At 45.3% G+C, this 27811-nt stretch overlaps 1 protein-coding gene across 3 annotated transcripts in view; it reads right to left on the bottom strand.

Annotated features, from left to right (window-relative positions):
- Positions 1–27811, bottom strand: part of BUD13 (BUD13 homolog) — a 133385-nt gene that overhangs the window by 19742 nt on the left and 85832 nt on the right. For all 3 annotated transcript variants that reach the window (XM_069224954.1, XM_069224955.1, XM_069224956.1), the window contains 3 exons: positions 7434–7572; positions 5465–5649; positions 5149–5230 (listed from right to left, as the gene is read on the bottom strand). In XM_069224954.1, the coding sequence (XP_069081055.1) occupies positions 5149–5230; positions 5465–5649; positions 7434–7572 (406 nt within the window). The remainder of the gene's footprint in view (positions 1–5148; positions 5231–5464; positions 5650–7433; positions 7573–27811) is intronic.

Genomic DNA, 27811 nt, shown 5'->3' with positions numbered 1-27811 from the left:
CTCGAAAGGGCGTTTTACGGAATGTGCTGTAATTCCCTCTGCTCTGCGGGGAGTAGAGTGCGCCCATGGCTTTGGCAGTGTCCGTATCTTTTTTGAGTTTCTCAATCGCTGTGTCCACTTCTGGACCGAACAGTTCTTTTTCATTAAAAGGCATATTGAGAACTGCTTGTTGAATCTCTGGTTTAAATCCAGACGTTCGGAGCCATGCATGCCGTCTGATAGTTACAGATGTATTAATTGTCCGTGCAGCTGTATCTGCAGCGTCCATGGAGGAACGTATCTGGTTGTTGGAGATGGTCTGTCCCTCCTCAACCACTTGTTTCGCCCTATTTTGGAAGTCCTTGGGCAGATGTTCAATGAGATGTTGCATCTCGTCCCAGTGGGCTCTGTCATAGCGCGCAAGTAGTGCCTGGGAGTTCGCGATGCGCCACTGGTTTGCAGCTTGTGCTGCGACTCTTTTACCAGCTGCATCGAACTTGCGGCTTTCTTTATCTGGGGGTGGTGCATCTCCAGATGTGTGAGAGTTGGCCCTTTTCCTAGCTGCTCCTACAACAACAGAGTCTGGTGGCAGCTGTGTAGTGATGAAAACCGGGTCCGTAGGAGGCGGCTTATACTTCTTTTCCACCCTTGGTGTGATTGCCCTACTTTTGACCGGCTCCTTAAATATGTCTTTTGCGTGCCGGAGCATACCAGGGAGCATAGGCAGGCTTTGGTAGGAGCTGTGGGTGGAGGAGAGTGTGTTGAACAAGAAATCATCCTCGACCTGTTCTGAGTGGAGGCTTACGTTATGAAATTGTGCTGCTCTAGCCACCACCTGAGAGTACGCGGTGCTGTCTTCTGGTGGAGATGGCTTTGTAGGGTAGGCCTCCGGGCTGTTATCTGACACTGGGGCGTCGTATAGGTCCCATGCGTCCTGATCTTGGTCACCCTGGCTCATGGTGGTGTGAGCTGGGGAGTGAGATGGAGTTTGTGCTGGTGAAACGTTAATCACGGGCGGAGGAGAGGGTGGTGGTGTAATTCTTTTAACCACTTTTGGTTGTGGTGCTTGTTCCGTCTGGAACTCCAACCTTCTCTTTCTCCTAATGGGGGGAAGGGTGCTTATTTTTCCTGTTCCCTGCTGAATGAAGATACGCTTTTGCGTATGGTCCACATCAGTTGCTTGTAGCTCTTCCTCAAACCTATGCTTTTGCATTTGGGAGGTTAGCGAGTGCTCTTCTGTATAAGAGCCTGAAGCTGGGTCGCTTGCAGTTTGTTTCGGCGTCGAAACTTTGTCTGTGTGTTTTTTCGGCTCCGAGGTGACTTTTTTCCTTTTCGGGGCCGAAACCTCTCGGCGTCGATCTGTTTCGGTGCCGTTGTCTCGGCGTCGAGCCGTGTCCACACCGGCATCTCGGTGTCGAGGCTTGTCTCCAGCACTTTCTCGGTCCCGAGAAGGCTGCGTGCCGGTGTCTCGACCGGAGTCGGACGATCTCGGCACTGTTTTGGCCTTTTTCGGTGCCGACGGTCGGTCACCGAATTTATGGGTGGAGCCATGGCCTGGTGGCAGTGGCGTCCCCTGGGCCTTGTAAATGTTTCTTTGTGTGGTTTTCGACGTCTTATTCACGGTTTGTGTGTCGTCGAATCCTTCGGAGTCTGAGTCTTGGATCGAGAAGGTACCTTCTTCTTCCTGTTCCTCGAACTCCCGTTGGGCTGTCGGTGCGGACGCCATTTGAAGTCTTCTGGCTCGACGGTCTCGGAGTGTTTTTCGGGACCGGAACGCACAACAGGCCTCGCAGGTGTCTTCGCTGTGCTCAGGTGACAGGCACAGGTTGCAGACCAAGTGTTGGTCTGTGTAGGGGTATTTATTGTGGCATTTGGGGCAGAAACGAAACGGGGTCCGTTCCATCGGCGTTGTTCAGCACGCGGTCGGGCCGACCAGGCCCCGACGGAGGATCGAAAAACTACCCCGAAGGGCACCGGAGCTCTTCGATCTTCGATGCGGTGTGGAATCTAAGTACGCCGATCCCGAACGCAACAATACCGACGAAAATCTTCCGAAATTAGCTAATTTTCCGTTCCGAAACTCGGAGCGACAGGAACACGTCCGAACCCGATGGCGGAAAAAAACCAATCGAAGATGGAGTCGACGCCCATGCGCAATGGAGACAAAAGGAGGAGTCACTCGGTCCCGTGACTCGAAAGACTTCTTCGAAGAAAAACAACTTGTAACACTCCGGCCCAACACCAGATGGCGAGCTATTGCAGAACATGCGTATCTACAGCGACAGATGCCATCGAACATATATTTATTAAAGGTGAGTGTTTAAACATATATGGAGAAAATAGCAATGCTAGTAGTTAACTAAGACAAGTTATGGATCAGGTGGGCTATATTCTTATTATACAGAAAGCAAACTTTCAGTCTATTTAATCAAACAAAAAGAGTTTTTTGGTACAGCAGAAATACTGAACTCACATATTTGAAGGTGCACTAATAAGTAAGAATTAATAAAAAGGCTAATCAGTTAAATAAAATATTTGCCTAGGATCACACAATTTGAGACCTGTTGTTTATGGGTCAAGTACATTACAGTTAGGTCGAGTAGATTATTCAAGTTACTCGACCTGGAGGTCCAGTAACATTTTTATGATTTTCCAAGGCCTGTTTTTACCCACATTAGGGCCTAGAGTGGAAATGAGATGAGCCAATGGGAACCAGACCACACACAGCATCCTTAAATACAGAGTTAAACACTGTAGAGAAGAGAGCTGGGTATTATTGTTTGATGACAGTCTATACCATAGGAAAGCAGCTTTGAGAAAAGAACTCTGAGGGTGCTATATTGTTAATGGAACCCAATGAGGGAGAACTCAATCAGAAAAGGCAATTCCAACTGTCCTACTTTTGTCCTCACATGGAGCACGTGTAAAAGGTCATACAGAGCACAGTTGAACACTCACATCTGTAACCCTGAATGTACAGCTAATCAAAAATATGGTGTGTGTGAAGTATGTTATGCTGTGCAGTTTTGTATAGCACACGTTAACATCTGTGGTTCTTAGCATTTTGGTGCGGAAATCGTATGAGGATGTGGTTTGCCAACAAATCTGGGACTCCTTTCAAGTGATGTCTGTGGATAGGTGTGGCTCAATAAGCAAGTGTAGTGGGGGACAAAGGTATGGACTTTCCCTGCCCTGGTGGGGGTGGGGGAGTGATGACGGTGACTGGTGACCTGCCATACTGCTATGTGTGCTGTGTATGTCAAATAAGTGTGTAATTAACTTCACTAAATCATCTGTTTACCAAATAAAACGAACTGTTTCTTATATTATGTGATAAGAAGTCCTCACTACTCCTCAATAGAATATATTTTTTCGAAATTAAATTAATGACAAATTGAGTGATAACTCGCTAGGATTAAAACCTATATAACATGTTATCTTCAGGTACTTGCACAATGTGCATAACTCACAAAACGAACTACTAGTAACCTAGGCTCACAGTTTTATGCCATTTACTTTTAGACATTTCCATCTGTATTAATCCATATTTGTTTTTTTGTATTCGGCCATATTTATTTTGTGTTTTGTAATAAAGCAAAGCTGCAACTAGTATATTTCCACAGGTGTTTCACAGGGAGAGGTACCAGAAAAATAGACATCCCCATCATTTGATAACCATACATCTTACATTTTGAAAATAATGGACTCGGGCTTTATTTCCTTCCCCCGTAAACACGCTTCTGTCAGAATGTGCAAAAAAAACAAAAAAACAACGCAAGTATGGACCCCCTTGCTACAGATCATGGGAAGGACGCTCTGCACAAACACTGTTGTGAGGGCGAGCTGCTTAGCTGGGCTCAGCCCCACGTGCTGCCACTCCCCTTTATTTCTAACTTTCTATCACCTCCAATTCCCGGTTTTCTATTGATAACTTAACACCAGTTTGGAGTATTCCCTCCTGAATATGGGACCTGGAAACAAATCGGTTTCTAGTGCACACATTACAAGTAACCACGTTTAACAACAGACCAATAATTGATCTCCCATGACCAATAGGAATAAATGTCTTTCTGGAGCAGGCTGGAATTTGGATCCTAGCAGACCTATATAGAGCTGATGTCAATACCCTCAGTGATTAAACATTTTGCCAGGCTGAATGTGGGCAGTATTTGCACCGATTTGCACAAATGTATAAAAGAATGAGGGCCAATATGTGCTGTATTTAAAGATGTGGCTCCACGGAATGTGTGCTGCCAGGAAAACTCTGGTGGCGACTACTGGTGTAAACAAAAGATTAGCGCATTTTACTCTAAACGTTTGTAGTAGGAGCTAAAAGTTACACACACAATCTGTGCCTACTTCAACACTAACTCTGTTCTCAATCTTCATGTTTTCCTACAAGGCACAACTCATAGTTTTTGCCAATTAACGGCTCCCTATGTTAATTTCCACATTTACAAGATGCAAAAGTAGCCAAGAGGCAGCTAGGTAGGTAGGTAGGTAGGTAGGTAGGTAGCTGGAGTTCAAAACTGGGCAACCTTTGTTTACGTAGTCGGACTCAAGAGTCTAACACATGCTCCCCAGCTCAGAGCACGCCTATACTGTTCCATCACACAAACTAGATACTGGCCATGGATGAATAACTGGCCTGGGAGGCACAATATTCCCAGTCTGTATGGATGTTATGTTCTGTTTTGCACGAGGTGGGGCTCTCACCTGAAGCACCACAGCGAGCTGACAGCCTAAGAAAGAAAATGTGGCTGAAGGGCAACAGCAAGCTCAACTTTTCGTCTCTTAGAGGTGAATAAAATAGGACCCACTTGGTTGGGTATTTATTTGTTATTTACAGTGCCAATAAATGCCAACAACCTGTGGTAGAAGCCTCTTGCATTAAGAAGAAAGAAAAAAAACACACAAATGCAAAGACACCTTACCCAAGCCATATTGTGGACTTGGGGCGCTTGAGATTTTGAAGCGAAATTGCAAACAATGTTATCTTGAAGGAGGACGGTCAATCAGAAAAACGCAATCAGTATCCCTAAACCGGCCACGAAAGAAGCGCCATGAAAAACTACTGTGACACCACAGATACATAATTGTTCCTTCTGAAACGAAATAGACGTCAAACTGTAGTTAAAATAAAAGTAGGAAACAAAGCTATAACAGTACCTGTCAACTCCGTCCCAGCGGTAACCAGGCCATAAGTCAAACCGGTTCGGGGGAGGGTTTGGTCCACTGTACCTTGGGCGCACTGGAGGGAACAAAGAAAAGAAATTTCTAGCTGTGGTGATTACCAGCACTGACAAAGGCTACAGGTGGCCTTCCTGGGACAAGCCCAGCTGACTGTAGCACTGCACTCTTCAGAGATTGCATAATCGCAGTGCTTTTTGTCTGCATCCATAAGAGAAGCACAGTCACATCAACCAGTTACAGCATCAACCCACCAACAACTCAAAGACGCCGAGTGGGATCCCACAGAGCTCACCTTTCTTGTTCTTTTCCTCCTTCACTTTCTTCTTTTTTATGAAATTGGCCATGGGGTCCCCATCTCTTTCCTGTTCCCGTAGCATTTGGTCCAAGTCCTGGTCGTCGATGTAGCGGGCCAAGGGTTTCTCAATTTCTTTTGCTGCATCCAGCACATTTTGCTGTTGCATCTGCCGCTGGGCGAGGCTGCAAGTGGGAAAGGGCGGAACCGACATTAGGAAAGGTAATTTTGTGTGACGTTACACCAAACCACGTTCTACACAAGGACACTTTCAGTGGGAAAAAATGTTAGGTGAAAACCTCAAAAAACGAAGATTTTGTGGGTGAGCCAATCAGTTTAAAAAATGACCAAACCGAATAACAGAGCTAGTTATTAGTATAAGGCACGGGAAAGGTAGTACACATGGCTTTGGACCTACAGAGGGTACCAGCCATGAAAGATGTGCACCTATTGAGCTAAATGTGTGTACTACTACCCGAGTTGCAGGTGGTGCAGCTGAGGATTTAGGTGCCTGGCGAAACTATGTAACAGCCCAATGCTAAAGTACAACGATGCAAGACTGAGGTGCGTTGGCCTAGCTGTATGCCTGTCCCAGCACTAGAATGGTCCGGGTTGCGGGTCAGGATTTTGGTTTAACGCAGAACAAAGAAAATAATAAAACATCCATAAGGTTGTTGAAATTATTTAAAGTTCAACACGGACAACATTCTTTTTTCGGATGCAAACGTAAACGTGCCCTGCTCTTTCTTGTTTCTGCAGAGAGTCAACACCTATTTTCCGAGAACCAACTGTCAGGTCCATGCGGATTCTCTCCTTTTTACCTCACCAACTGATAGGGACAGTCTTCTCACTGCTCCTTCTAGTCTCTGGAAAGAGGTGTCTGAAGCCCTTAAAGTGTGTGCTCCACAAGTCAATTCCTTACAGGGACACTGTGTTGAACAAGGCCTTTCCCTCACCACATTTGGCTGAAGTAGCACTTCTGGACACCTTTCAAGGTAGCATTTTGAATTTAAGACTGTCTGAGGAGCCAAGTCACAATCTACGGCTTCCCGAAGGTCTTGTATAGCTTCTGCAGCCTGAGTGTGTTTCAAAGCAAGTTCGGCCCATACTATTTTTCACTACAGAAAACATTGTTTCTAGTGTTGGAATGAAAGTCCTCAGCAATAGCTTTTTTTTGTCCTGGCCCTTTAAATATGTTTGTGACCTCAATCATTGTGAAAGTAATGCACTGGTCATTACACTCACTCGAAGTTACAATCTATGGAACACCACTGTACGTCTGAAGAAAGATTAGGGTGCACTGTGAACACCCCATGACCTGACAGAGGGCAGAGCATGGATAAGTAATTAAGGAGTACAGGCAAGCATTCTTATGCTCGCATCCTAGATAAACGGTGGTGCAACTGCCACACCAGAACCTGTACCATCCCATTATGGAGAGACTGAAGGATGCATTACATCAAAGCATGCATTACCTGGGTGAACGTCAGACTCTTAAGTTTCAGACCAAAAAGGCATCATGATTTCATGGATGGCTGCACTCGAGATGGGCAGACACACACTCTTTAAACTCGCCAAGTTCACTTATGAAATGCATACTATAGATAACCTGTGTAATAATATGAAGACTCTTATGTGTACCCACATGAGGCCTGTCATCCCTGCCTCACTGGCTGTCGCTTACCCTTCTCTACTTGGGGTTCCTTCCACATACACCCCCCCCCTCCCCCATTGGTCCTGTTTTACCCAAGTACTAAGCTAAGCCTGTCTTGCCCCGCTGTAGTATATACTACTACTAACTCACACTGAAAGCTCTTACGAATGTTTCCATGAAACATCTTTTACTACTCTATACATTTGATACCTCTAACTACTACCTGACTGGGCATCTCGCATCTGTGTCCATATATGCATCTCTGGAATCTGCCACTCTAATTGCCTTTCCACAGCACCATGAAATGTCTCTTACCCCTGCCCCCAACGGGCATACTGCTCCTCCTTCTGGGACTTCACACCAGCTTCGCGTTGTTGCTCCTCCCGCTCTGCCTGCAGGTCTCGCTTGCGCCCGGACTTATCTCGGAAAACTGTTGCTGCAGATCTGGATTCCTCTGTCAGAAAAAAAAGAAGCTAGGATTATTAACCCAACACCTGTGAAAACTCCTGTCCTTGGAAATAGCAAATAGCATCGGTAACAGCTCCCAGCTCAAGGGAGCTAGAAAATAACGCTGTACCCTAAAGAGGAGTCCTAGTTTTAAAGGTAGCTTCTAGACCACCGGTAGCTCCTAACATGGACACCGTTCCTAGGGCTGGAGAGGGATCTTTCATAGTTGCCAGATTCCAATATACTTAAAGTTTTAAAAACTCAATACATCTAGACCCAAAGATTGGAATGTATCTTACTATGATAACTCAATTTGACCTTATAAACATTGAAAAAAATAGATTGGTTCTACTAGTCTAACCCCTGTCTTACAAAATGCCTTCAGTCGGATACATCTTCCTATTGGTTTATTTTACCAATAAGGCCCTTAGTGGATAAGAACAGCCCAAATATATCCCAGAAGGGTCAAAACGCTACCAAAGAAGTACCAGTACCTGGGTTAGGTGGATCATGAAAATATTACTCTTCAATGAAGAGCTCTTTTAGTATCGTTCGATAACTTTTTTTATTCAAACTGACATAAATCAACATCGAAGTTATTACATTTCATATAGTTAGCATTAAACAGTTTTGTGCAAGTGAAACATGTAAATAAGTTTTAAGAGGGTTGGGGAAGAAAGGCAAAACCATTTAAAATGAATTAGTCTGGTGTGGCACATTCAAAAGTAGAACCTAAGTGCAGGGGTTTTGACAGTGGGCAATGAGAAAGGTGACAGTGTGCGGCCCGGCTGAAGGCGGGTAGCACATAAGAGAACGATCCTAAACTAAGAGCAGGTAACTGACTGAGGGATAGTAAAGAGACAGGTCTATACAGAGAAATCGGACCCAACAAAGGCTGCAAGCAGGAGTCCCAATACATTTTCTAAAGTGCCTATATTCTAGGAGACAGACACTGCAGGAATGATCCAAAACTTAGCGACAAACTTGATCTCAAAGACTTAATAAGAAGGTTAATGCTAAGAAGCGAGCCACAAGATATTCTTTTGACTTCAGACTAAGTATAGGTCCGACATTCTTGGGTAGGCTCTTCCAACTAGGATAAAGGGGAACCACAGGGCACCAAGAACGAAGGGTACCCAATAGTAAATGTGACGAGGCCACCTAAACTCTCATTGGCCTAACTGAGTAATACTCTACATATCTACAACCTGTAGAGACTTGAATGCTTCGAAGGTAAAAAAAAATAAAAAAATAAAAATAAAAAAATAAAAGGGCCAGAAGGAAATACTGGTCTCCTACAGCTAAAAGGGAACTGTGCTTCTAGAAGACCAGTAGGGGACTAAGCTGCACCTGAAATAGCATCTAAGAAAAATTAAAGACAGGTCACCAAGGAAGATCTGGGTTTGATTGAACAAAGCCTTCACAAGGAAGGAAAAGAAGCTGTGTAGTAGGAAGTGGTAGAAATGCGTAAAACTGCAGAAACAGTTGCGTCTCTTACACAAGACGTAGACACTCTAGGTCAGAGAATGTTAGACTTGGAAGAAAAAGCAAAAAATGTCCCGGTGATCAGATTGTGAGTAACAAAGCTTTGTAGATGGAAGTTGTGATGCTGACCCTGCAGAAAATGTTTAAAGATTTAGAAAACCGAGCTTGTCAGGATAACACCAGAATGAGAAAATGTCTCAGAGGTTGTGAAAGTTTGGGCATTAGAGAGTACATGCATTTAAGAGAAGTAGTGGGCATAAAAAGCATCCAAATGATTGGTCCTAGGCTGCCGGGCCCAGCAACTTAAGAGATTGTGGCATGACCTGAAGGAAGTGCAAAAGAGCCCATTTGAATTTTGTGGTGAAAAAAATACAGGAGTGGGATAATCCACTCTGACCAAAAGGAAGACACTTCACCCAGCAGTGCAAGAGACAGCTCAGTTTCCACTGTAATGCAAGTCCAAATAGATGGCGGAAACCAACATATCAGAATAATAGCGTAAGATGCATCCTTCAGTTGGGAACAGACCAGGATGGTATTACCTCAACATGGGTGGCTGGCTGTACCAGCAACCCAAAGACAGCAAAGGGAACAATGGCACAAGCAGAACCACAGATCAGCAAGACAGGGCAAGTACAAAGAAGGAGGCAAACATTAAGAAGGTGACAAACTCAGTTGAAAGAATGGCAGATCCTTGAGACATTCCAACAACTACGGCCTTGATTACGAATGGCCTGTTAAAATCCCATTATTTCCCTGCCCTGGAGTAACCTTTACCAGTAGTCCTTGTAATTCCAGAGGGATTATGAGATTTTGGAAAACAGCAGCAATGCTACTTCCTTCATGTTTTCCCACAGTTTCAAAAAAGATTTCGTCTGTTCCTAGCAGCTGAAATCTGTGTCGAACACACACCGTATTCTGATGGGTGTGGTAACGTGTCTTCTTAGGCCCATTGGAATGAAAAGTTCACTCATAATAGTGCTGTAGTGTGATGTGGATGTGACGGTTGTTGCAAAACAAGGATAAGGCAAATGCATCTGCTCTTCTTACAGACTCACAACCCCGTTGCATAAAGAGAAAAAATTTCACATGAAAATATTAGCATTCAGGCTATCTGTGGAATCGCCAGATATCACGCATGAAGGTCATTCCTAGTTCATCAGCAACAGGCAATTATTTGACAACGTAAGGGGAAGTTCACCATACTGAGTTGGCGATCTTAAAGGCCTTCCTGAGATTTGAAGCTGAGAAAGTGTCTCAAAGGGTAAACTAGGAGTTTCTGAGGAAAGTGGTGTAGAATTTGGAGTGAAAGATGACAGAGTCTATATTAAAATGGCATTTTACATCGCTTCGACAGCTGGGGTTCTGGTTAATGGCATATTCTCGGAGAAACCTCTGATATCTTGAGGAACCAGGCCAGGCTACTGAATAGTATGTACAATGACTGCTGAGCCTTTTGCAGCAACAATACGTACATACGCAGGAATAAAAAGTATAGACTTACAATATTATTGTTTGCAGCCAATGTTCTACTATCAATGACAGACTTTAACATGAGTATCTTGGGTGTATTTAAAGCAGATTTTCCCTTAATGTAAAATACAAAGAGAGATCACGGGAGGTGGTGTCCTTTGAATGGATCTAGGATAGATGGGATTAACCCCTCGGGTGCCCTGGACGTAACGGTTACGTCTTCGGCAGCACCGCTTGTGCGCTGACGACGTAACAGTTACATCCAGCTACCGGCTCTCTGGGAAGCGCTAACGCTCCCTCCGAGGGCCTGGCAGACCCCTCCCCTGGGCAGGGATGGAAGGGGAATCGCTTCCCCTTCAACCTTCGCCCTCCCCCTGACTCCTCTGTGGTGTCTGATGACATCAGCGGGCAATTGCGCGCTGACCTCATCGGAGGCCGCCTCCACCGCGCTGCGCTTCCAGCTCTGATCTGAGGAGAAATGCAAAAGCATTTCTCCTCCAATCACGTGGAGTGGGGCGAGAGAGGCATGAAAGGAAAAGAGAGACCTTTCCTTTCATGCCTCTCTCAGCATTTCTGCTGCCCAATCGCAATGAGATCGGGCAGAAGAAATGCCCACTAGACACCAGGATATATTATTTTTTTTTATGCATAAGGTGAGCGGCCCCTTGGGCAAGGGCCGCCCCCCGGGGAGCAAAATACTCTTAGGCGTTTTCTGCCCCACCCCCGGAGGCAGATCGACCTCTTATAATTAGGCAGATCTGCCCCCAGGGGGGCCAGAAATCCTAGACACCAAGAATCTTTTTTTGTGTTTTACATGTGGGGAGCGACCCCTTAGGCAAGGGTCGCTCCCATGGAAGGGTGGGGGGGAAATAGTTTTTAGGCCACTTCTGCCCCCCTTGGGGACAGAAACCCCTAGACACCAAGGATCTTTTTTTTTTTTTTTTTTTTTATGTGGGGAGCGACGTCTTAGGCAAAGGTAGCTCCCCTGGGAGCAAACTGTCTTTAGGCCATTTCTACCCCCCCTTGGGGTCAGATCGGCCTATTTTTATTAGGCAGATCTGCCCCCAAGGGGGGCCGAAACCACTAGACACCCAGGATCTTTATTTGTTTTGCGTCAATTTCACACAAGGGGAGCGACTCCTTAGGTAAGGGTCGTTCCCCTGGGAGGCAAATTTATTTTAGGCTATTTCTGGCACCCTGGGGGCAGATCGGCCTATTTTTATTAGGCCAATCTGTAGGCCGGTCTGTCTCCAAGTGGAGCAGAACCCACTAGGCCCTGGGGATTGTTTTTTGCACCAATTTCACTCAAGGAGAGTGACTCCTTCGGTAAGCGTCGCTCCCCGGGGGGGGGTCAAATGTATCTTAGGCCATTTCTTCTCCCCTTGGGAGCAGATCTGCCTATTTCTATTAGGTCAATCTGCCAAACCAGGGATTGGTGTGTGGTTTGTTTCGGGGGCAGCCACTTGGGCAAGGGACACTCCCCATGGGGGAACATTACTGTTGGCCATATCTGCCTTCCTTGGGGTCAGATTGGTCTATTTTTAGAAGGCCCATCTGCCCCCCAGGGGGGCAAAAAGCCCACCAGAGAAGATTTTGTTTTTAAAAAAATGGGGCCATAGTTGTTCTGCCTACCTGTGAGCAGATGGGGCAGTTACCCCAGGTTCACTCCCTGTGGGAGGTTGGGGGGCAGAAAACCTACTAGATGTCAACCAGTATGGGCATGGTTATGCCCCCACCCCAACTGAAGGGGGTAACAGTCTTTCAGGTCTCTCCCAGCACACTAAAACTTATTTTGGGTTTTGGTTTTACATTTGGGTCATGAGAGCTTGGCTAACTCTCAAAATCGTCTCACTTGGAATGGTGAGGGCTGCAGGTTTTCGACTTTCGGACGCTGCCATGTAGAAAAATCCACAAGACCGAGACACATCTGAAAACTAAACTTCTGTAAGAGTCCAGGGTGGTGTGCTTCACATGCACCCCGCACCATTTTCTTAACCACAATGCCCTGCAAACCTCCAACTTTGCTGGAAATCACATTTTTCCCCACATTTTTGTGATGGAACCTTCCAGAATCTGCAGGAATCCACAAAATTCCTACCACCCAGCATTGTCTCATCTATACCAATAAAAATTCTGCCCCACTTGTTAGCAAAAAAAAAAGTTGTTTTTTTCCCCCCAAACTGCCCTTTTGGACCCGCTTTGGTTCCCCCTCAATTTCAACATGTTTTTTGCTCTTCCCTCTCACAAGCACTTGGGTCCTCCTACACAAGTGAGGTATCATTTTTACCGGAGACTGACCGGAACATTGGGTGGTAGGATATTTGTTCCGGTGCAGTGATCCCACACAGAAATCTGGGTAAATGTGTTTTTTTTTTTGTGCTAATTTTGAGGTTTGCTGAGGATTCGGGGTAAGAAAACACTGGGGGATCCACGCAAGTCATACCTCCCTGGACTCCCTCGGGTGTCTAGTTTTAAGAAATGACTGGTTTGGTAGGTTTCCTTGTATGGCTGCTGAGCCCAGGACCAAAAAACGCAGGTGCCCACCCCCGCAAAAACAGGTAGTTTTGCATTTGATAATTTTGATGTGTCCAGATAGTGTTTTGGGGCATTTCCTTTCACGGGCACTACGTCTACCCACACAAGTGAGGTACCATTTTTTATCAGGAGACTTGGAGGGAACGCTGAGTGGAAGTAAATTTGTGGCTCCTCTCAGATTCCAGAACTTTCTGTCACCGAAATGTGAGGAAAAAGTGTTGTTTTTTTTGGCCGAATTTTGAGGTTTGCAAAGGGTTATGGGTAACAGAACCTGATGAGACCCCCACAAGTCACCCCATCTTGGATTCCCCTAGGTGTCTAGTTTTCAAAAATGCAGAGGTTTGGTAGGTTTCCCTAGGTGCCGGCTGAGCTAGAGGCCAAAATCCACAGTTTGGCACTCTGCAAAACACACCTCTGTTTTTTTGGGGAAAATGTGATGTGTCCATGTTGTTTTTTGGGGCATTTCCTGTCTTAAGTACTAGGCCTACTCAAACAAGTGAGCTACCATATTTATCGGGAGACTTTGGGGAAAGCTGGGTGGAAGGAAATTTGTGGCTCCTCTCAGATTCCAGAACTTTCTATCACTGAAATGTGAGGAAAAAGTGATTTTCGGCAAAATTTTGAGGTTTGCAAAGGATTCTGAGTAACAGAACCTGGTGAGAGCCCCACAAGTCACCACATCCTGAATTCCCCTAGGTGTCTAGTTTTAAGAAATACACAGGTTTGGTGGGTTTTCGAAGGTGCCAACTGGGCTAGAGATCAAAATCCACGGCTAGGCACTTTGCAAAAGTAAGACGTCAGTTTACAATGTAAAAATGTGATGAATCCATGTTGCGTTTCCTGTCGCTGGCATTAGTCCCCCCATGCAAGTGAGGTACCATTTTTATTGGCAGACTTTGGGGAACACAGAATAGCAAAACAAGTGTTATTGCCCCTTGTCTTTCTCGACATTTTCTCCTTCCAAATATAAGACAGTGTGTAAAAAAGACATCTATTTGAGATATGCCCTGTAATTTACATGCTAATATGGGGACCCCAGAATTCAGAGATGTGCAAATAACCAGTGCTTCTCAACACCTTATTGTGTGCCCATATTGGAAATACAAAAGGTTTTCTTGATACCTATTTTTCCACTCTTCATATTTCACTAAATGAATTGCTGTATACCCGGTATAGAATGAAAACCCATTGCAAGGTGCCGCTTATTTACTGACTTATTTATTGACTCTGGGTACCTAGGATTCTTGATGAACCTACAAGCCCTCTATATCCCCACAACCAGAAAAGTCCAACAGATGTAACAGTATATTGCTTTAAAAAATCTGACATCGCAGGAAAAAGTTACAGAGTAAAACGTGGAAAAAACTGCAGTTTTTTCACCTCAGTTTCTATATTTTTTTTTAATTTCTGCTGTTATTTTCTGTAAGAAAACCTTGTAGGATCTACACAAATGACCGCTTGCTGAATTCAGAATGCTGTCTACTTTTCAGAAATGTTTAGCTTTCCGGGATCCAGCATTAGTTTCACACCCATTTCCGTCACTAACTGGAAGGAGGCTAAAAGCACAAAAAAAATAGTAAAAATGGGGTATGTCCCAGTAAAATGACAAAATTGTATTGAAAAATGTGGTTTTCGGATTCAAGTCTGTCTGTTCCTGAAAGCCGGGAAGATGGTGATTTTAGCACCACAAACGCTTTGTTGATGCCATTTTCAGGGGAAAAAAACCCACAAGCCTTCTTCTGCAGCCCTTTTCCCCCATTCTTTTTTTTGTTTTTTTTTTAACAACATTTTTGCTGTATTTTGGCTACTTTCTTGGCCTCCTCCAGGCGAACCCACAAACTCTGGGTACCTCTAGAATCCCTAGGATGTTGGGGAAAAAAGGACCAAAATTTGGCTTGGGTAGCTTATGTGGACAAAAAGTTATGAGAGCCTAAGCGCGAACTGCACCAAATAGCCAAAAAAAGGTCTGCCACCTGAGGGGAAAAGGTTTGGCAGCGGAGGGGTTAATTCAATCAAAATGTCACCGATACACAAACTCTTGTATTTGATTCAAGGACTCTGAATGAGCCATGTTAAGCAAAAGGTAACCAAGAAAATCCTGTGCATGCCCAAACACAAAGAGGGTGAATTCCCAGACATCAAAGTTTACTACTAAGCAGCAGAACTCCAGAGTGTGGGACAATGGTCACAGAGGTACTTCAGCAGGCACGGAGTGCGTTTTTTTTTTCTGTTCAATGAAATAAGGCCAAAGAGTGGTCAAATAAAAATAAACGTTTATCTTGTGGGAATTTATAGGCACGGCAATGAGGCAAGGTTGCAGTCACAAAGGGAGATTTATTAGTAGGGGAGAGAGCTTAGAAATTCCTTCTGTAGTGCTTATAACAACACGGCGTGATCGGAAAGACAAAAGCTTCAAACACAAAATTGCAATATTCCACGGTCAACACAAGATGGCAGCAGAGCTCACAGCATACGAATAAATAAATAGCTGTCTCAAACGGATGTTACTAATTATGGGCCAGATGCAGCAAAGGTTTTTACCCATTCTGTGTCTATGGGTAAAAAGTGTTCGTACATATGGCCCTAAACGTACTACGAGTATTATGAAAAAAGTATGCGATATAAATTGTTACACATGAAAATAAGGTTAAAGTTAGTAGCTATAAACTGTTTTCTTGAAAACTGTGTATTACTAGTTTCATCATATATAAAATCTATTACAGTACGGCTAGCAGAAACTAAACGTATCACACACAAACACCTAGTAGAGTGGGCTCAAGCTACTATAGTTATTGGTGCGTTGACAGTCAGTAGGAAATACTATTTATGTTATACAAATAATAAAAGGCTGTGCGCAGTGTAATTGCGCCAGTGACGTCGCCTGTGCTGAAGTTTTTGTGGAAGCTATCGTTTTACTCACTACAAGTACCGAATCTCAGGGTGTTTTTAGGTTTTACATCATAACAATAACATCCAGTCCAAAGCAGTTTTTAACGAGGATTTCTACAAAAAATACATTTATCTTTTAAGTGAAGAATCCTAACAAGATGTAAGTTTTTTTTAGTGAAGGTACATGTGTGTTTTATATTAATCCAGTGTATTTTTTTTTTGGGGGGGGGGGGGGGAGTTAAGGTTTCAATGGATGAACAGGACCACTTTATTTTATTTTTTAACAAAAATGACTGAAATGCAGAGGATAAGGTGTACTCACAGCTTGGCGCTCTACAAACAAGTATTGAAAAAGCCAATAGCTTGGTTACACCTATGAGAAATCTATGGGCTTTCTCAATTTTTTTAAACATTTTGCACAGCAGTTGAGCTGTCGTTAAACATGGTTTATGTTAAAAAAAAAAAAAAAACAAAGGCGCTACGATGCACCGCATCAAAACCGCATGATGTTGACCACATCAAAACGTTTTTTCACCTTTATGTACAACATGCAAAAAATATTACATTAAATAAAAAAAAAATAACAGCGCAGTTTTGGGGGGGGGGGGGAGGGGAGGGGGAGGGCGGGGGGCAGGGTACATGGGAGTCTGGGAGGACCACCCACAACTCATGCATCTCAACGGACTTGCGCTACTTCAGAACACAGCATTAGACAATTCCATGTCATAAGTGCCACACATCATAACTGTACACAGGAGCTCGTACCTTTCTCTCAACAGAAAGGGCTGCATGTCCGTGGGAATTTGAAAGGTTGGGTATTTTACGGTCATGTTTTTGTTACAACAATAACGACTTGAAACATGCTTGCACTTAACATGATCAAGCAAATGGGAGTGGGTATTCAAGGGTCTCTGGCGATATCTGGCGATTAGAGTGAGCTTTCCTATAATGTACCTACAATGCATGTTTTTATGCCTGTATTCTTTAAATGAAGAAAGCAAAGCTTAGAGAGAGACAAGAGGATGTGGCATAACGACCAGAGCTGCAAACTTTGGAGCTGGGGAGCCAAGTTTGAGTCTTGGCGTTGGTTTAAAATTCTTTTTCTAGTCACTCAATCTCCCTATGTGGGACCCTATCCCCCTGGGGCCAAATACAACTGAACAGGGGAGGGGGAATGCTGCACCCTTCTCCAAGCCTTAATAGACCCAGGGACCCCATCCTACAGAGTCAAATAAAAAAAAAAAAAAAAAGGGGGGGGGGGAGGAGGGGAAGAGGGCAAAGTGGTCCCCCTCCCCAAGCCTTGATAAGACCACAGGGACCCCATCCTCTGGGGCATTTATTATTTAAAAAGGGAGGGGGGCTGTCCCCGTCCTGGAGGTTAATTAGGCCCCAGGGACACGGGGTCATTAGAGGCTCAGAAAGGGGGCCGCCAGGCCACCTCTCCCTTTCCATTAAACTGACGGCCCTGGGAGGTGGAGTCCCCAGGACCCTGTTTAGGCTAAGGGAATGGTCTAGGCCCAGGGAATGGTCTAGCCACCCCCTCCTTAATAAATTCTTAGGGCCCCAGGGGATAGTGTCCTTGGGGCGGACAATGACTCAGGGAGGGGCTCAACATCCTTTTATATTAATAAAAACATTGGGTCCCCTTGGGATGGTGTCTCTGAGGACGAACACTGCTTTAGGGAGAGGGTGTGTGCATCCCCCTTCCCTAAATATACCCCACCCAGAGAGATGGGGTACTAACGACCCCTCCTTATTACATAAAAAGGCGTGTGCCATTTTGTTTAGTGTTTTTGCCACGTTCCAGTGGAACTACCGCAGGATTGTGGAGGAAATCCAGATTTGAACATTTTCTGGGCCCCAGCAGTGGGTCCCTCTGAGCCCCTCAGCGGGGCAGGGTATTCCTACCCTGCCCCCTTATAATCATTTTGGCCAATCAGAGCTCTCTGGAGCCGAAAGGGAGGAGTCCCTCGGTCTTGTGACTCGAAAAGACTTCTTCGAGGAAAAACAACTTGTAACACTCCGAGCCCAACACTAGATGTCAGGATAATGCACAGCATGTGTATCTGCAGCTACACATGCCACCGAACATATATATATATATATATATATATACACATATATATATATATATATATATATGGAAAATGGCACTTACCCAGTGTACATCTGTTCGTGGCATTAGTCGCTGCAGATTCAATTGCTGTGCACATCCCGCCATCTGGTGTTGGGCTCGGAGTGTTACAAGTTGTTTTTCTTCTAAGAAGTCTTTTCGAGCCACGAGACCGAGGGACTCCTCCCATTTCGACTCCATTGCGCATGGGCGTCGACTCCATCTTAGATTGTTTTCCCCGCAGAGGGTGAGGTAGGAGTTGTGTATACTAGTAATAGTGCCCATGCAATGGAGTGAATACGTATGTACATAATGAAGTTTAAAGTAATATATTTACAAATTTACAAATGTTCAAGATCAACTTCTAAACGGCTACAGGCTGCCGGGGAGGCGGGTGGGCGCATGTGACTCTGCAGCGACTAATGCCACGAACAGATGTACACTGGGTAAGTGACATTTTCCGTTCGATGGCATGTGTAGCTGCAGATACACATGCTGTGCATAGACTAGTAAGCAGTTATCTCCCCAAAAGCGGTGGTTCAGCCTGTAGGAGTTGAAGTTGTTTGAAACAATGTTCGTAGTACAGCTTGACCTACTGTGGCTTGTTGTGCAGTTAACACATCTACACAGTAGTGTTTGGTAAATGTATGAGGCGTAGACCATGTTGCTGCCTTACATATTTCGGTCATTGAAATATTTCCTAGAAAGGCCATGGTAGCACCTTTCTTTCTGGTTGAGTGTGCCTTTCGTGTAATAGGCAGTTCTCTCTTTGCTTTAAGATAGCAGGTTTGAATACACTTAACTATCCATCTAGCAATGCCTTGTTTAGAAATTGGATTTCCTGTATGAGGTTTTTGGAAAGCAATAAATAATTGTTTTGTTTTTCGAATTAGTTTTGTTCTGTCAATGTAGTACATTAGCGCTCTTTTGATGTCTAATGTATGTAGTGCTCTTTCAGCTACAGAATCTGGCTGTGGGAAGAACACTGGTAATTCTACTGTTTGATTCAAGTGGAACCTTTGGTAAAAAAATTGGATTTGTCCGTAGAACTACTTTATGCTTGTGTATTTGAATAAATGGTTCTTGTATGGTAAATGCTTGAATCTCACTTACTCTTTTTAGAGATGTGATGGCAATTAGAAATGCAACTTTCCATGTTAAGTATTGCATTTCACAAGAGTGCATGGGCTCAAAAGGTGGACCCATGAGTCGTGTTAAGACAATGTTGAGGTTCCATGAAGGAACTGGTGGTGTTCTTGGTGGTATAATTCTCTTTAGGCCTTCCATAAACGCTTTTATGACTGGTATCCTAAATAATGAAGTTGAGTGCGTAATTTGCAGGTAAGCTGAAATTGCGGTAAGATGTATCTTTATGGAAGAGAAAGCTAGCTTTGACTTTTGCAAATGTAGTAAGTATCCTACTATATCTTTGGCAGAAGCGTGTAAGGGTTGAATTTGATTATTATGGCAGTAATAAATCTTTTCCACTTATTTGCATAGCAGTGTCTAGTGGTAGGTTTTCTAGCTTGCCTTATGACCTCTATACATTCTTGTGTGAGGTCTAAGTGTCCGAATTCTAGGATTTCAGGAGCTAAATTGCTAGATTCAGCGATGCTGGATTTGGATGTCTGATCTGCTGTTTGTGTTGTGTTAACAGATCTGGTCCGTTTGGTAGTTTGACATGAGGCACTACTGAGAGGTCTAGTAGTGTTGTGTACCAAGGTTGTCTAGCCCATGTTGGTGCTATTAGTATGAGTTTGAGTTTGTTTTGACTCAATTTGTTTACTAGATATGGAAGGAGTGGGAGAGGGGGAAAAGTGTAAGCAAATATCCCTGACCAGCTCATCCATAACGCATTGCCCTGAGACTGATCTTGTGGGTACCTGGATGCGAAGTAGCGGCATTTTGCGTTTTCCTTTGTTGCAAATAGATCTATTTGTGGTGTTCCCCAAATCTGGAAGTAAGAGTTTAGTATTTGGGGGTGAATCTCCCATTCGTGGATCTGTTGGTGATCCCGAGAGAGATTGTCTGCTAACTGGTTCTGAATTCCTGGAATAAATTGTGCTATTAGGCGAATGTGGTTGTGAATCGCCCAATGCCATATTTTCTGTGTCAGGAGACACAACTGTGTTGAGTGTGTCCCTCCTTGTTTGTTTAGGTAATACATTGTTGTCATTTTGTCTGTTTTGACAAGAATGTGTTTGTGGCTTATTATGGGTTGAAATGCTTTTAGCGCTAGAAATACTAACAGTTCTAAGTGATTTATGTGAAACTGTTTTTGCTGTTTGTCCCATTGTCCTTGGATGCTGTGTTGATTGAGGTGTGCTCCCCACCCGATCATGGAGGCATCTGTTGTTATCACGTATTGTGGCACTGGGTCTTGGAAAGGCCGCCCTTGGTTTAAATTTATACTGTTCCACCACTGAAGCGAGATGTATGTTTGGCAGTCTATCAACACCAGATCTAGAAGTTGACCCTGTGCTTGTGACCATTGTGATGCTAGGCACTGCTGTAAGGGCCGCATGTGCAACCTTGCGTTTGGGACAATGGCTATGCATGAAGACATCATGCCTAGTAGTTTCATCACCATTTTTACTTGTATCTGTTGTTTTGGATACATGGCCTGTATTACATTGTGAAATGTTTGAACTCTTTGTGGACTTTGAGTGGCAATCCCTTTTTCTGTATTGATTGTCGCCCCTAAGTATTGCTGTGTTTGACACGGCAGAAGGTGTGACTTTGTGTAGTTGATTGAGAAACCTAGTTTGTGGAGGATTTCTGTGACATATTTTGTGTGTTGTGAACACCGTTTTAGCGTGTTGGTTTTGATTAACCAATTGTCTAGGTACGGGAACACATGTATTTGCTGCCTTCTGATATGTGCAGCTACTACTGCTAGGCATTTTGTAAAAACTCTTGGCGCAGTTGTTATTCCGAATGGCAGCACTTTGAATTGGTAATGTACCCTTTGGAATACAAACCTTAGGTACTTTCTGTGTGAAGGATGTATTGGTATATGGAAATATGCATCCTTTAGGTCTAGTGTTGTCATGTAGTCTTGTTGTTTGAGCAGTGGGATTATGTCTTGTAATGTGACCATGTGAAAGTGATCTGATTTGATGTAGGTATTTAATGTTCTGAGATCTAGTATAGGTCTTAGACTCTTGCCTTTTTTGGGTATCAGAAAGTACAGGGAGTAAACTCCTGTGTTTTTCTGTTGCTTTGGCACTAATTCTATTGCTTCTTTGTGTAGCAATTCCTGAACTTCTAGTCCTAGAAGATCCATATGTTGTTTTGACATATTGTGTGTTTTCGGTGGGACGTTTGGAGGGAATTTGAGAAATTCTATGCAATAACCATGCTGGATAATTGCTAAGACCCAAGTGTCTGTTGTAATTTCTTCCCAATGTTTGTAGAACTTGGTTAGTCTCCCCCCCACAGGTGTTATGCGTTGGGGATTTGTGACCTTGAAGTCACTGTTTTTTTGGAGGAGTTTTGGGACTTTGGAACTTTCCTCTATTCTTTTGAAATTGTCCCCCTCTATACTGTCCACGAAAACCTCCTCGTTGATACTGGCTCTGGTAAGTGGGCCTTGTTTGTGAGGTTGTGGCTTCTGTGCTTTGCCCTCTAAACCCCCCTCGAAATTGTGTCTTTTGAAATGTGCCTCTGCTCTGTGGGGAGTAGAGTGCCCCCATGGCTTTGGCTGTGTCAGTATGCTTTTTAAGTTTTTCGATCGCAGTGTCCAACTCCGGCCCCAACAACTGCTGTCCGTTGAATGGCATATTCAGCACAGCTTGCTGTATCTCTGGTTTAAATCCTGATGTACGCAGCCATGCATGCCTCCTTATTGTTACTGCTGTGTTGACAGTTCTAGCAGCTGTGTCTGCAAAATCCATTGCTGACCGTATCTGATTATTGGAGATACTCTGTCCTTCTTCTACTACTTGCTGCGCTCTTTTTTAGAACTCCTTGGGTAAATGTTCAATAAAAAGTGTTGCATTTCATCCCAATGGGCCCTATCATATCTTGCTAACAAAGCTTGTGAATTTGCGATACGCCACTGGTTTGCTGCCTGTGCCGCCACCCTTTTGCCTGCAGCATCGAATTTGCGACTTTCTTTATCTGGAGGTGGTGCATCTCCTGAAGTATGCGAGTTGGCTCCTTTGCGCGCTGCTCCTACTACAACAGAGTCTGGTGTTAGCTGTTGTGTAATGTACACTGGGTCTGTTGGTGGCGGTTTATATTTTTTATCTACTCTTGGAGTAATGGCTCTTCCTTTAACAGGCTCCTCAAACACTTGTTTGGAGTGTTTTAGCATTCCGGGTAGCATAGGAAGACTCTGATACTGGCTGTGTGTGGACGACAGTGTATTAAAAAGAAAGTAGTCTTCAATGGGCTCTGCATGAAGGCTGACATTATGAAATGCCGCTGCTCTTGACACCACTTGTGCGTAGCCTGTACTATCCTCTGGTGGCGACGGTCTAGCTGGATAGCACTCAGGACTATTATCTGACACTGGTGCGTCATAAAGGTCCCATGCGTCAGGGTCATCTTGACTCATCCCTGTATGAGTTGGGGATTGCATCATTGGTGGAGTGGCTACTGGTGATGGTTGTGGAGAGTGATGTGGGGATGGTGGCGGTGTTACTTGTTTAGCCACCTTTGCCTGAGGCTGTTTGTCCTTTTCTTGAAAGGCAAGTTTGCGTTTCATTTTGATTGGAGGAAGAGTGCTGATCTTCCCTGTATCTTTTTGAATATGGAGCCGTCTTTGTGTGTAATCTGGCTCCATTGTCTCTAATTCCTGTCCAAATCTGTGTGTCTTCATTTGTGAGGACAGTCCTTGTTCCTCTGAATAGGAACTTGTTTTAGGTTCCGAGGCCGGATGTTTCGGTACCAAAACCTTTTCGGCTGCTTTTTCGGTTCCGACGAAACCTTTTTTACTTTCGGCGTAGTGCTTTCTCGGTGCAGACCCATTTCGGTGCCGCTGTCTCGGTGCCGAACCTGCTCGGAGCCACTATCTCGGGCCAGAGATTGCTGTGTGCCGGTATCTCGACTGGAGTCGGATGACTTAGACACCAGCGTGCCCTTTTTCAGTGCCGATGATCGGTCACCTATCTTTCGGGTTAAGCCACGGCCTGTTGGCGGTGGCGTCCCCTGGGCTTTAGCGGTCTTCTCGTGAGTTTTGTCTTTTGATTTTTTACTCACGGTTTTCAGCGTTTCCTCGGGCTCGATCTCCTCTGAGTCCGAATCGTGGGTGGAGAATATTTCTTCATCCTCCTCGAAACGCCCTTGTCCTGTCGGTGCCGACGCCATTTGCAGTCTTCTTGCTCTTCGGTCCCTGAGTGTTTTTCTGGACCGAAACACTCGACAGGCCTCACAAGTATCTTCCTTGTGTTCTGGCGATAAACACAAGTTACAGACCAGATGTTGATCCGTATATGGATACTTTTTATGGCATTTTGGGCAGAAGCGGAATGGGGTCCGTTCCATCAGCCTTGAAGAGACACGTGGCCGGGCTGACCAGGCCCCGACGGGGGATCAAAAAAAAAAAAAAAAAAAAAAACCCGAAGGGCCACCGGAGCTCTTTGAAAATCTGTGTCGATCTGTTGTAACTAACCCGATACCGAACGCAAACAATACCAACGATTTTTCCGAGATTCTAACTAACTTTCCGACCCGAAACACGGAGCAAAAAGGAACACGTCCGAACCCGATGGCGGAAAAAAACCAATCTAAGATGGAGTCGACGCCCATGCGCAATGGAGTCGAAATGGGAGGAGTCCCTCGGTCTCGTGACTCGAAAAGACTTCTTCGAAGAAAAACAACTTGTAACACTCCGAGCCCAACACCAGATGGCGGGATGTGCACAGCATGTGTATCTGCAGCTACATATACCATCGAACATATATATATATATATATATATATATATATATATATATATATATACACACACATATACACATGCAAGTTACGCTTTTTCTGGTGGATACATTAGCTACCTGTGGATTCCTCACCTAATGAATTCTCCCCATGCGCAGCATTCAGCGGAAACTTCTCTCTCTAGCTCTGCACGTCGGCGAGGACGTCACAATTGCCCGACTCCACGCGGCTCCACGTGACGTCATTGTGGCAATAAGAGGTCCTCGCCGCTGTGCTCATGTCAGTTCACGCCATTTTTGACGTGCCTTTGAAACATATAAAGAACATCGACAATCTACACCCCAAGAACAAACTTTATAGAGAATCTTCATCTAAAAACCTTTGCACAATTTTTTTTAAAAAGGGCACATACCAACATGAATGGTTTGCAAACTTGAAAATAACTTGAATTAGAACTATAAACATGTATACATTTGTAGAAACATTGAAACTGAAGTGCACACCCAAGGCGATCCTGGTACGACCAGACAGGCAACGGGGAGGCGGGAGGGGCCGTGAGGAATCCACAGGTAGCTAATGTATCCACCAGAAAAAGCGTTACCGAAGGTAAGTAACTTGATCTTCTGATGGATACAACTACCTGTGGATTCCTCACCTAATGAATAGAGTCCCAAAGCAGTACCACCTCGGAGGAGGGTGTCCGTCTGGTCAAACCATGAAATCGTGCAGCACCGACCGCGCAAAATGGCCATCCCTCCGCACCTATGCATCCAAACAATAATGCTTCACAAAGGTGTGGAGGGAAGGCCAAGTCGCAGCCTTGCAGATGTCCACCATCGGAACACCTCTGGCCAAAGCCGATGAGGTTGACTTGGCCCTGGTGGAATGAGCCCTGATCCCCTCAGGAGGATTCTTCTTTGCCAATGAGTAACATATTTTAATACAAAGAACGACCCACCTGGAGAGCGTTCTCTTGTGGACGGCCTTCCCCTTCCTCTTCCCCACGTATCGAATAAAGAGTTGTTCATCCAACCGGAACTCTCGCCTTCTTAGGGTCCAGACGATGGAGTCTTTCCTCCTCCTTAGATCGAGGCGGAGGAGGTTAGAACGTCGAGAGAGTTACTGATTGTCCCAAGTGAAATGGAGACACCACCTTGGGGAGGAAAGCCGTCCTGGTCCTCAAAACCACCTTGTCATTATAAAAAGTGGTGAAAGGCGGGTGAGCAGAAAGAGCCTGCAGCTCGCTAACACGTCTAGCCGAAGTGATGGCCACCAAAAACACAGTTTTGAAAAACAAATATCTTAATGGGCAGGAACGAAGTGGCTCAAAGGGGGAGCCCACCAAAAAAGTCAACACCAAATTCAAGTCCCACTGCGGCATAATAAAAGGCCTGGGAGGAAATTTATTAGTAAGCCCCCTCAAGAATCGAACAACCAAAGGAGATTTGAATAGGGAGGGCTGATCTGGAAGATCTAAAAAAGCCGAAAGGGCCGAAAGATAGCCCTTAACCGTGGTCATAGCACAACCACGCTGAGCCAATGACAACGCGAACAACAAAACATCAGAAAGATGGGCACTTAAGGGATCAATTTTCTTCTCTCCACACCAACGAACAAAATTAGCCCACCTACTTGCATAGATCAACTTGGTGGAGTGTCGTCTGGCCGATAAAAGAACATCCACCACCTCCGGTGGGAGAGAAAAGGAACTCCGGTTGCCCCGTTCAATCTCCAGGCATGGTGCAGGCTCTGGAGGTGGGGGTGTAGAACCTGCCCCTGCGACTGCGAGAGGAGGTCTGCCCTGAGAGGGAGACGGAGCGGCGGGTACAGTGAGAGTCGGAGAAGGTCTGCATACCACACCCTTCGTGGCCAATCCGGAGCTATCAGAATGACTTGGGCCCAGTCTTGGCGAATCTTCCTCAAAACCCGAGGAATCAAGGGTATGGGAGGAAACGCGTAAAGCAACTGGTCGCACCAGGACATCTGAAACGCATGCAACGCTCCTTGCATCGGATACTGAAGGCTGCAGAACGACAGACAATGCGCGTTCTCTCGAGTGGCAAAGAGGTCTATTCGGGGAAAACCCCACATCCGAAAGATGTAAAGAACTAGATCCGGATGCAGATGCCACTCGTGGACGTCCAAGAAGAAGCGAATGAGCTTGTCCACACGTACGTTTAGGACCCCGGCCAAATGGTTTGCCACTACACAAAGCTGATGGTCCCGCGCCCAGGACCAGCGTCGTAGAGCCTCTCTGCAAAGAAGGTACGACCGTACACCCCCCTGTTTGTTGATATACCACATCGCGGTCGTGTTGTTTGTCAGAATCTGAACTGACTGACAGCGAAGGGAAGGGAGGAAGGCCTTGAGGGCCAAACGAATCGCCCGCTGTTCCAGCAGATTGATATGAAACTTCTGCTCTACTGGAGACCAACGACTCTTGATCTCCAGATCCTCCAGATGAGCTCCCCACCCTACGGTGGAGGCATCCGTTATCACCGTGGCCACAGGAGTTGGCTGCGACAACGGCTTCCCTTGAGGAAGGTTGCCTTCCACAGCCCACCATTGGAGATCCGCTGCAGTGTCTCTGGAGACCCTTATTGATTCCCCGAGATCTCCTCTGTGCTGAAACCACTGCTTGCAGAGGAACCACTGAAGAGCCTTCATATGCCAGCGTGCATGCGTGACCAGCAGAATGCAAGAAGCGAACAGACCGAGCAAACGAAGGACCTTGAGGACCGGAACTACCGCTCCTTCTTGAAACATTGGAACCAACATCTGAATGTCCCGTATCCGCTGTGGCGGAGGAAAGGCTCGATTCAATGTTGTGTCCAGTACTGCCCCTATGAACAGGAGATGTTGAGAGGGCTCTAGGTACATTTACTGAAAAACCCAGACTGAACAACAACTGGGTTGTCAGCTGCAGATGACGCAGCACAAGCCCCGGAGACTCGGCTTTGATCAACCAATCGTCCAGGTAAGGGAATACTGCATCTCCCATCCTCCTGAGGTGTGCTGCAACAACCGCCATCATCTTCGTGAAGACCCGTGGCGCGGAAGTAAGACCAAAAGGAAGGACTGCAAACTGGCAGTGCTGCGATCCTACCAAAAACCGGAGATACTTTCTGTGCGACTTGAGAATGGGAATGGGAAAATAAGCATCCTGCAAGTCGACCGACACATCCAATCCTCCTTGTCCAACGCCAAAAGCACCTGTGATAGAGTCAGCATTTTGAATTTCTCCTGTTTGAGGAACCAATTCAAAATCCTCAGGTCCAAAATAGGCCTCAGGTGACCATCCTTCTTGGGAATCAGGAAGTACCTGGAATAACACCCCTGACCCCTTTCTTGCTCTGGAACCAACTCCACTGCACCCTTCAATAATATGGAGAGAACCTCATGTTGTAACAGCAGGAGATGATCTTCTGAACAAAAGGAAGGACGGGGAGGGAAGGGAGGAGGAATATCCCGAAAAGGAAGGGCCTAACTTCTTCTCACCAAACTGATGACCCAAGAGTCTGCTGTTATGGACTCCCATATGGGGAGAAAGAGTGAAAGCCTCCCCCTACCGGAGAGGTATGAGAAACAATGGTGAGAGGACTAGGGCTGCTTTCCTTGAGGTAACCCTCCAGAGGAAGAGGAAGAGGAAGAGGAAGAGGAAGGGTGCTGCTGCTGGGTGGCACCTCTTCTGCGGACTCTACCCCGCCTCCTGTATGAGCGATAAGGGAGGCTGGAGGACTGCTGCCCCGGCTGCTGTGATGTCCCATGAAAGGAAGCACCTCTTCCAAAAACACGCAGCCGTCTAAAAGATCGAAATGGGGTAGCAGCAGCCTGCAGACCCAAAGATCTAGCTGTGGCCCTACATTCTT

This window comes from Pleurodeles waltl, chromosome 3_1 (assembly GCF_031143425.1).
Source record: "Pleurodeles waltl isolate 20211129_DDA chromosome 3_1, aPleWal1.hap1.20221129, whole genome shotgun sequence".
Classification (NCBI taxonomy): domain Eukaryota; kingdom Metazoa; phylum Chordata; class Amphibia; order Caudata; family Salamandridae; genus Pleurodeles; species Pleurodeles waltl.
This window is presented reverse-complemented; position numbering and strand designations above follow the sequence as displayed.